This window comes from Gastrolobium bilobum, unplaced genomic scaffold, assembly GCF_033153095.1.
Source record: "Gastrolobium bilobum isolate Gb01-03AN ecotype WA unplaced genomic scaffold, APGP_CSIRO_Gbil_v1 utg500, whole genome shotgun sequence".
In the NCBI taxonomy this organism is placed as follows: Eukaryota; Viridiplantae; Streptophyta; class Magnoliopsida; order Fabales; family Fabaceae; genus Gastrolobium; species Gastrolobium bilobum.
The window spans coordinates 1,468,687-1,478,407 of record NW_026896335.1 but is presented as its reverse complement, the minus strand read 5'-3'; the positions used below and the strand labels follow the sequence as shown (position 1 = coordinate 1,478,407).

Here is a 9,721-nt window from a genome sequence, read left to right as displayed (position 1 = left end):
CCATCAATACGTCCTCTTGCAGGACTCACATGCCTAAGCCACATACATACATGTATCTAATACCCTTGGATTACACACACAGAAGTTCCATATTGTTAATCTTAAACAAGGCATTTTTGCTTTAAGTTTTATCTATGTAACCATGCGGTACTGTCGCAATTTAGGTCTCATTGAATTTTATAATATAAATTCTAGGGGAAGATTATATTTACAGATTTATTATTTACAAATTTTTACAAATTACACTAAGTATGACCGGTCATACTTCAATCAAGAATGTATGACCAGCCATGCTTAGTGTAATTTGTAAAAAAAAATTGTAAACGAATTCTTCCCCTAAATCCTAATAGTAACATTGTCTGTGTAAGGAAATATAACTTAAACCCCACCAATTCACATAGGTGAAGTTTTTTGGACGTGTTTTTTTCTTTTTTTTCCATGTACATGGGAGGGAAACATGGCAAAACTAGTCACCTGCTATGTGTTTATTTTATGATGGACTGTTAATAACATTATACATACAATTCCATATAAGGATAACAAAGATATGGGCCTAACTAGGTTATCATATCAACCTCAGAAATGCCGCAGAGCTTCTCTGTATTCTACTTTACGAAACCCCATGAGGATATTACTTTTTTCAAGTCTTGAGCGCGTCCACTTTGCTAGATTTTCCGGCTATCAAATTCCCAACCCAAATCATTGTCCCTTTAGATTTCTTTACTATCTTCGCCTTCTTATATTCTCCTCCTAATCTCATAACCAGACCACCACATACGCTACCTTTCTTTTCTCTTCTTTGGCACTCCTCTCTGAAGTTCTTGAGTTTGTCAAAGGAAGATGGGTGAAATAGCTCACTCAACTGAGATTAGCAATGGCATTAATGAAGTCAATGGCAAAAGACATTCGCTGAATGGTTACAGGAAGAGCTGTTGGTATGAAGAAGAGATTGAAGAGAACATAAGATGGTGCTTTGCTCTCAATAGGTATATTATATGTGTCATAGTTATCTTTCTTCATCTTACGCAACCCAGAGTGGCATATATAATGAGAAACTAGAAAACAATAATACCACTTTCACATTACCGTTTGGATTAAACTGTCCAAAGCAAAGTTCAGAGCTTCCAATTCAATTGAAGTTCTGTATGTTCATAATTACTTCTCGTAGACTCTGGACTCTTAAATAAAATCAAAAACACTGTAATATTTTCCTTTTTGAACTCTCTATTTTCTCATAGGCATTGTCTTCCAATATAGTGGTTCTTTGGTCATTTATGTTCAATTTATTATTATTTTTTCTTTTGCTTGGTGATGATTTTAGAAGATTCGTGAAAAGGTAATAGAAGCCACATAACAATAAGGTAAAGAAGCAGGTGCTGAGTTTGAGTGAGACAAAAATAAAGTCCTAGTCCTCTGCGGCTAATGTTTAATTTTTCTTGTTTGTATGTCAAGGAAATTTTGGCGATTTCAGCTTCTTACGCTAGAAAGAAGTAAGGTTATCTAAAAGTTATTAGATCTTTTCGCCTGTGGCTATAAAAAAGGCAGACAACACACAACTAAATGAAATCTAATAGTTAGCTTTTTCAATGCAAAGTTTAGCTAGCACTATCATATGTTCGATAATAATTGTACCTTTCTTGTCTCTCTTTTGGTGGGGCTGCAGTATATTGCACACAGGAGCTAGCCAGTACCAAGACATTGCATTGTTGGACACAAAGCCCTTTGGAAAGGTTCACACATACAACAGAAAGTTACCTTTACGGATAAGAAAAATTAAACTAACCTCTTGTCTACTATATACTTTTGCAGGCATTGGTACTTGATGGAAAGCTTCAGAGCGCAGAGACAGATGAATTTATCTACCATGAATGTCTTGTTCATCCGGCTCTTCTTCACCATCCTGTGTACTTCCTCTTCTCTTTAATAATAAAAGATCTTACGACATTTAAATAGCATCTGAACTTATTTTCTTGATCTTTTTCATTACATTTTCTAGTCCAAAGAATGTTTTTATTATGGGAGGAGGAGAAGGGTCTACTGCAAGGGAACTCCTCAGGCATAAGACTATAGACAAAGTTGTAATGTGTGACATAGATGAGGTAAAATCTCCAATGTACAAAGATAGATCTTCATTGTAAAGATGGAATTACTATGGTAATCATAATTTTTTCAAGAATATCAGTATCTAGGTTAAAAATTCATGTTTGATGGGGCAGGAGGTGGTGGAATTTTGCAAATCATACCTAGTTGTAAACAGGGAAGCATTCCTTGATTCAAGACTCCAGATCATCATCAACGATGCCAGGTCTTATAATCAAATAGTATCATGTGCTTGTTCCATTAACAATTATTACCAATATTAATAATACCTGTTATGTTGCAGGGCTGAACTAGAAGCCAGAGAAGAGAGCTATGATGTGATAATTGGCGATTTGGCAGACCCAATAGAAGGAGGTCCTTGCTATAAACTTTACACCAAGTCCTTCTATGAGTTCACTCTCAAGCCCAAACTGAAGAAGGGTGGCATATTTGTGACACAGGTATAAGGGTGCAAGTACCTATGTGTCAAAAACTAGCTAAAGGAAACAGAATTCAACAACCTGTGTATATTGTTTTTATTCTTATGCAGGCAGGACCAGCTGGAATATTCAGCCACACAGAAGTGTTCTCATGTATCTACAACACCTTGAGACAAGTTTTCAAGTGTAAGCAATCTTCCAGGGGGAAAAAAAAATTATTCAGTTCTTCTTCTGAATATGTTGTTACTGTTTTATATAATGCTGCTATTTAGAGTTCCAATTACGTCAAATTGACCTTCGCTATTTACGTTTGCAGATGTGTTGCCTTATTCAGCTCATATCCCATCTTATGCTGATATTTGGGGATGGGTCATGGTAATATTATTGATAATTAAATTTCAAGTTTTTGCTTTGTAAAGTATTCTTATCTGCATAAGTAAAAAGTTGTTCAACTTTTGGAAAGTTCTTACTAGATACTTTTGGAGACAAGACCATAGAAACACTTAAATAATTCATAATTATGCAGTTGTACCTTACCAAATCTAAAAGCTGTTTACCATTGTCCTTGGACTATACCAGGCTTCAGATTCACCATTGGACCTGATTGCTGAAGAACTAGACATCAGAATGAGGCAGAGGACTAAAGGGGAAAATAGATATCTTGACGGGAAAACATTTTCATCAGCCTCAACTTTGTGCAAAGCTGTTCGCACCTCGTAAGCGAAATTATAGACCTATATATGTCCTTGTAGTTATTCTCCTCAAATATTCTATTATTGACATATTTTCAATGACTCTTATTGGTAGGCTGGACAATGAAACTCATGTATACACCGAGGGAGCAGCTAGGTTCATATATGGTCAAGGCAAGCATGCATAACCAAGCTTGAGAAGTTAAGCAAAAAGACACATAACGCAAAGTTAAATTCCTTCCACGATTTTTCTTTCATCATATGTATTTCCTGCTCTTCTCTTTTTCTTTTTTTTCCCATTTTGGCGTGTAGTTCACCTGAAAAGGCTTGTAACAAAGGATTACCAGTGGTCCAGTGGGTCCCATTTTGTGCTTCTACATACATGGGTATGCTCACTGCATCTATGGATATACCAATATTTTGATTATGTTAAGGAAAAAAAAGAAAAAGAGAAAGGACTAATATAGGCGTAGCCACTACTACTATCACCTTTTTCGTGGGAAATGTATTCAGTGGTCGTGTTTATGATGATATATTCACTACACCTTAGACCAATGGAATTGCAACTTCCAAAAACTACATTTGCACATTACGCTTTTACATTTACAATGTTTGTGGGGTAATAATGCAAAGCCCATTCTTTTTACAAATTCATATGTAATTGAACTGCAGATATAATTTCGTATAAGTATTTTACATTACCAAATCCCATATGTATTTTTGCGCATTAAATTGACACTCTTTTATTTCAAGTTTTGTTCACACTTCATACATCATTATTCTTTTTTGGGTGTAATAATACATTTTTTTTCAAAGGGGTAGTAGATTAATTTTTGGGTTTGGTGTTTGTCATTTTAAATAACATAAGTTATGTCATGTTAGGAGAGAGATAGACACAGAAAAACGAAAATCATGAGAGAGAAAGTGGTTTTTTTTTAATTTAAAATTCAAATTTTCTGTGTTTGTATCTCTCTTGAAATGACATAACTTTCTGTCATTTAAAATAACACACTTTTCCCTTAATTTTTACGTAAAAATGAAAATAATGTAAAACTGATGTGAAAAAACTGCCGTGAGATGCTCAGCGAATTAATATATAGAGACGTATAAGAGAATGTCGATCCCACTTTTATAACCCTAAAAAAATCACATGAATTGACTGCTGTTAGTTTATACTAGTAAACACAAAAATTGATCAATGACAACGCCCAGAGATAATCCTCTAATTTATATCCAATTGTGGTTTGAACAAAGAAGACTCTGCGAAGTCTGGATTCAGTTTCAATTCCCTTATAGCTAGTTCAATAGTCCATACTTGAATTTAAATTCTTAGGTCTCGATCCGTGAGTTCTGATATAATTTTACTTTACTGAGAAGGTAATTCATGCTATGTGTGAATCCCTATTGCCAACATTGATCAGAAATTTCTAACATCCATTTTAGCTCAAATCAATCAGCAATTTTTCACTGTTACAGTGCAATTATTAATAGGAAAAATAAAGCTACAAAACTCTGTTCTTTTGGTTTTGGTATCATGAGTCCAGTACTCTGTTGCAAGCTAGATAAAGTTAAAGCAATTAATATTCCAATATATGTTTTTGACACACAAAAATCATAAAAAGAAGTTAAAATACAGATAAAGAGTTTAACATTTCTCACATAAATGTGATCATAAGTGTATCATAATATAAATCATACACCTAATTAAGGGATCGCTCAGCTCTCACAAATCATACACTTGCTTAGCAGTGAACTTGACCTCAGCCAGGCTCCACCCTGCATTCAATGGTCTGGTTCCAAAGGATAGAACAACGACAGAAAAACAGAAAATTCACTATCAATCAAAAGATTTACTACCATTGACATGTAACAGCCTTCCTAACTTCATGTAGCCCAAAAATTTTATTGCATGACAAGACGCATCTACAATTTTGGTTGATTAATTGACTTAATTCTGCAATTGAAAATATTTGCATTAATGGTTTTGTATTTATTTCAAAAACTACATTTTGTTTACATCACGTAAATGATTGTATACTTACATAATCAAAATAAATGATTTTACAAATTAGAAGAATGAATGTAACTTGTTAAACTGATAATATTTACCAAACGTACTTTATAAAAATGAAGTTTGTTTGATTAATATAAGATTTTTTTTTTTTTGCATGTAAATGACTATTTTAATGATATCTTAAAATGTTGGTTTAATGTTTATTAGGTCATAGGAGATAAAATTAATTTTTGAAACTCCAAAAACATCATTTATTTTTTCTAAACCCCAAAAGGCGTCTTTTTATTACTTGTTGATAGCATATTATTTCATTATTGAGTTGGATCCCTTTAATTACCAAAAATAAGAAAACAAGTAATTAAAATAATAGGGGACTAGCAGGCCTCACAAGCTCTAGACGATTATGGTTAAAATTGTCTTACATTCATATATAAACTAAGGAAAAAAGAAGTATCATTTAAAAGGACACAAGTTGTATCCTTTTAGATGATTTACACAAAGTATGACCGGTCATACTTTGTGTAAATCTAAAAAGTTGTTCTTTTTTCTCTTTCCTCAGTTACATTGCTGACATGTAAAGTGAAAAAAAGTAACTTTTCAGAATTATACAGAGTATGACCGGTCATACTCTGTGTAAGTCACTAAAAGAACACAATTTGTGTCCTTTTAAATAACACACACTAAACCCATAAACTAATGGATAAAGGGCCTTATCTACCAAGTGAATAGTGTCAAACCTAAACATCTTATATTCTAAGACAAACCCATTCTTTGGCAAGTCCGCTGACGTGTCACTTCCTCCTTCAATTTCAGCTTTGCGTTCACACTACAAAAATTTGAAAACTTTCCTTCTTTGGTAAATCAGTGAATAAAAAAAATATAAAAGAAAATCTAATTTTGAATGAAAATCGATGGACAAGATTTCATAACTCAAATCAATGGTACAAATTTGTTATAAATTGTAGTGGCAGACAACTCATTTAAATTTGAATTTTGGAGTTGAAAATTTAAATTTGATTTTTGAAATCTGACAACTCATTTAATGTTCAGCTACTTTCTCCATTGGAATTGCTAAACATTTAAAAAATACATCTGCTTCTCATTGTTCTATGCGATTGCTTAAGGGCGATTTTGTTGCTCCTCTTCATTTTTTCCTTTAGTTGCCTCTGACGCATATCAGTGAAAACATACAGCCTCAAAGGAATCAGCTTCTTCGTTGTCTCTTTGATCGTCTTACCAATATGTTTTCAAAATATGATTTTCTGAAGGATGTGAGTCCTGCCAAGGAGGACTGGAGGATTAAGGTGAAGGTGGTTCGGGCTTGGAAAGTTCATAACTTTCAACGTAGAGATTTTGACGACAATGTTGAAATGGTTTTATTGGATGAACATGTAGTTGTCTGCGTTTTTTAAATCATGGTTCTTTGCATTTTTTAAATCTTCCATCTTTTGTGAGTTCGCTGCGTTCTTTTGTAGGGTGGTAGGATCCGCGCCACTGTCAAAGGTTCGTTGCCGATTCGGAAGAAAATCCACGAAGGAGACTGCTATTTTATAAAAAAAATTAGAGTTGGATTCAATAGCGATGTGTTCAGGCCAACCAAGCATCAATATCGTTTGTCTTTCAATTTGAGGACTGATCTTAAATCAATTGTTGATTCTAATCTTTCTGCGAGTGAATTTGATTTTGTTGATTATGACATCATTGAGAAAGAAACATCTGACTCTCCTTATTTAGTGGGTAATATAATTTTCCTAACCGTTTTCATTTTTTAATTTTTGCATATTTTTTACAAACTCTTTGTTGCCCTCTTTTTTTTTGTAGACGTCATTGGTTTAATCTCAGGAATTGGTGAAGTTTGTGAACGTGTGGTGTCTGGTAGGAAGACGAAAATGATTGTGTTGGAGCTTGACAACCTGAGGTATTTAAAATTGTAGATTTAAAAAATTTAATTTTGTCGAGCTCTGTTAGCTTATATTTTTCGTGTATTACTGTTGTTGTTGCTGCAACTCATATGAAGGGGTCAAAAGCTGGAGTGCACTTTGTGGTTGCATTATGCGGATGAGGTCTAATCTTTTATGGCAAACAACGACACTCCTCATAACGTCATGATAGTCCAGCTAGGCAGGATAAAATGTTTTAAGTGTATGATTTTAAAACAACGACACTCCTCATAACGTCATGATAGTCCAGCTAGGCAGGAAGGGTATGATTTTAACAATCTTTTTTGACAAAACATTATGCTTCTGTGTTCTGTTTAATTCACGTTTTTTATTTTTTGCTTTTCGGTTTTTATTTGATATGCTCAACTCGATAGGTAAGGTTGGGTTAACAAATACAAAATATACAACGAGGATTGTCATGGATTCGAAGATGCCAGAGATCGTTGTGTTCAAAAAACGGTGTGTTTTGTTATTCTTGAACTCATTTGACAATTTATTCGGAAAGTAGTCTGAGGATGATTCAGTTGTCTACTTAGTCCTCCTATTCTTACGAAAATAATTTTCTGAAGGAGACAGAAAAGAAGTCTATCAGTGATGTGAAGCTTTGTGGTGAGGTAAATATCGAATTTCTGTTTTTTCGCTTTTCTTGAATTATATCAAGTCTGTATGAATGACGTTTCCTGTTTGCCTGCGATTGTTATATTTAAGGTTACGACTTGCATAACGTATAAGACTATAAAATCTATTAAGAGCAAATACAACTGGTGGTACAAGTCTTGCAAAAAATGTCCATTTTCTGTTTGTGAGGATTTTGAGAAGTGGTACTGTAAGAACTGCCCAAAACATTGGGAAGATTATTATCCGAGGTAATATATTGTTATTGGTTTTTAATTTGTCTTTAATCTGTATGCTTAATATTTTTGATATACAATTTTGCAAAACGATAGATTTAGTGTTCATGTAAGAGTTGGTTACGATTTGCATCACGTATGGGACTATAAAATCTATTGAGAGCAAATACAACTGGTGGTACAAGTTTTGCAAAAAATGTCCATTTTCCATTTGTGAGGATTTAGAAAAGTGGTACTGTAAGAACTGCCAAAAATATTGGGAAGATTATTATCCGAGGTAATATATTGTTCTTGGTTTTTAATTTGTCTTTAATCTGTATGCTTAATATTTTTTTTCTGATATACAATTTTGCAAAACGATAGATTTAGTGTTCAGTTAAGAGTTGTGGATAACACGGATTCCGCATCATTTCTTCTGTTTGATCACGACTGTGTGTCTTTGTTGGGGACGAGTGGTGGTGAATTGCGCGAGCTGCATTTCAAGAGGGTTTGTATTATCATTGCTATGAAGTATTGAAAATGTATATTTTGACGTAGAGTTCACTCTGTTTGCGCTGTAGTTGTTATTTTTTTTCCTGTTTAATTGATCATCCTTTTTTTTCTGTAGGGTTCTTATTTTCTGTAACCAATAAAAATTGATTATTTCAAGAAATAAAAAACAAAATAAATTTTAATATTGGATATAATTATTTAAAGAAATTTTACAATTCTGACGGTTGATGATGTTAGGATGTGAAAAGTTATTGGAATAAATTGTCTTTTTTTCGTTTATTTATTTGTTGGTTTCTTTTGAGCAATTGTCAATAAAGTTTATTTTTTTGATTCTTCCTTTTTTTTGTTTATAGCTTTGGGAATTTAAAAGTCACACTAACAAACGGATTGATTATAGCAGTGAATGGAATTGCTGCATCGTTATTTTTGTAATTGTCGAAAAACGAAACGGTACATGTGTCCCCAATTGTCTTTTAGTATTCCTAAGACCATCAAGTAATTATACAGGTCTTTTGGCATTAATAGGGATTTAAGAAAATGTAAATCATTAAAACAAATTATTGCTTTGTGCATTGGAATGGACAAGGCTAATAAACAATCCACTTGAAACATCATAATTGAACATCATAGTGTTCCTTAAATATTTAGGACTTAGGAGTTATGGAAAATATGAAGAGTCTTAATCTTTAATGGTAAATTAAGATTCCTATAAACATTAAAATATTGTACCAGTTTAATGCAATGATGAAAAAACCGGACCGGACCGGCCGGGTCGACCCGGAACCCGGTAAACCGGTCACCTGACCGGTCCGGTTAGCTCTTTAGATCGGGGATGTAACAGACCCGGGGCGAACCGGTACGACTCGATCAGGTTTTTAGAGAACCGGTGACCCGGCCGGTTTTTAGTTGAACCGGCTGGGTCATGTATATTTTTTTTTTTTGAAAAAAAACAAAAATGACGTCGTTTGTGTTGTCCATCACAATTCACAAAACCACAAAGGCACAAAGCCACAAACAAAGCACCCGAGGAAGAAAAAGAAAGAGAACAGCTGAGACTGTGAGAGATTAGAAGTAGATCTACTCCACCCGAGGAAGAAAAAGAGAACCCCAAGCAGATCTGATCTACTCCACTTTGAGAATCGATTGAAGCAGTGTTTAATCTGACTTCAGGTTTGGATTTTTTGAAACCGTAACAAATTGTTTGGAATTTCTG

At 33.8% G+C, this 9,721-nt stretch overlaps 2 protein-coding genes across 2 annotated transcripts; both read left to right on the top strand.

Moving 5' to 3' along the window:
- Nucleotides 1–840: 840 nt before the first annotated feature.
- Nucleotides 841–3,427, top strand: LOC133299133 (thermospermine synthase ACAULIS5-like). The gene is made up of 10 exons (XM_061498570.1): nucleotides 841–986; nucleotides 1,664–1,730; nucleotides 1,810–1,904; nucleotides 1,997–2,099; nucleotides 2,217–2,305; nucleotides 2,384–2,540; nucleotides 2,630–2,705; nucleotides 2,836–2,894; nucleotides 3,099–3,235; nucleotides 3,327–3,427. The coding sequence occupies exons 1-10, from the start codon at nucleotides 841–843 to the stop codon at nucleotides 3,397–3,399; spliced, it is 1,002 nt and encodes a 333-aa protein (XP_061354554.1). The 3' UTR covers nucleotides 3,400–3,427.
- A 3,039-nt stretch (nucleotides 3,428–6,466) lies between these two features.
- On the top strand, nucleotides 6,467–7,294 carry LOC133299207 (replication factor A protein 1-like). The gene is made up of 4 exons (XM_061498645.1): nucleotides 6,467–6,616; nucleotides 6,701–6,962; nucleotides 7,047–7,143; nucleotides 7,243–7,294. Exons 1-4 carry the CDS (start codon nucleotides 6,467–6,469, stop codon nucleotides 7,292–7,294), a joined length of 561 nt encoding a protein of 186 aa, XP_061354629.1.
- The last annotated feature ends 2,427 nt before the right edge of the window (nucleotides 7,295–9,721 follow it).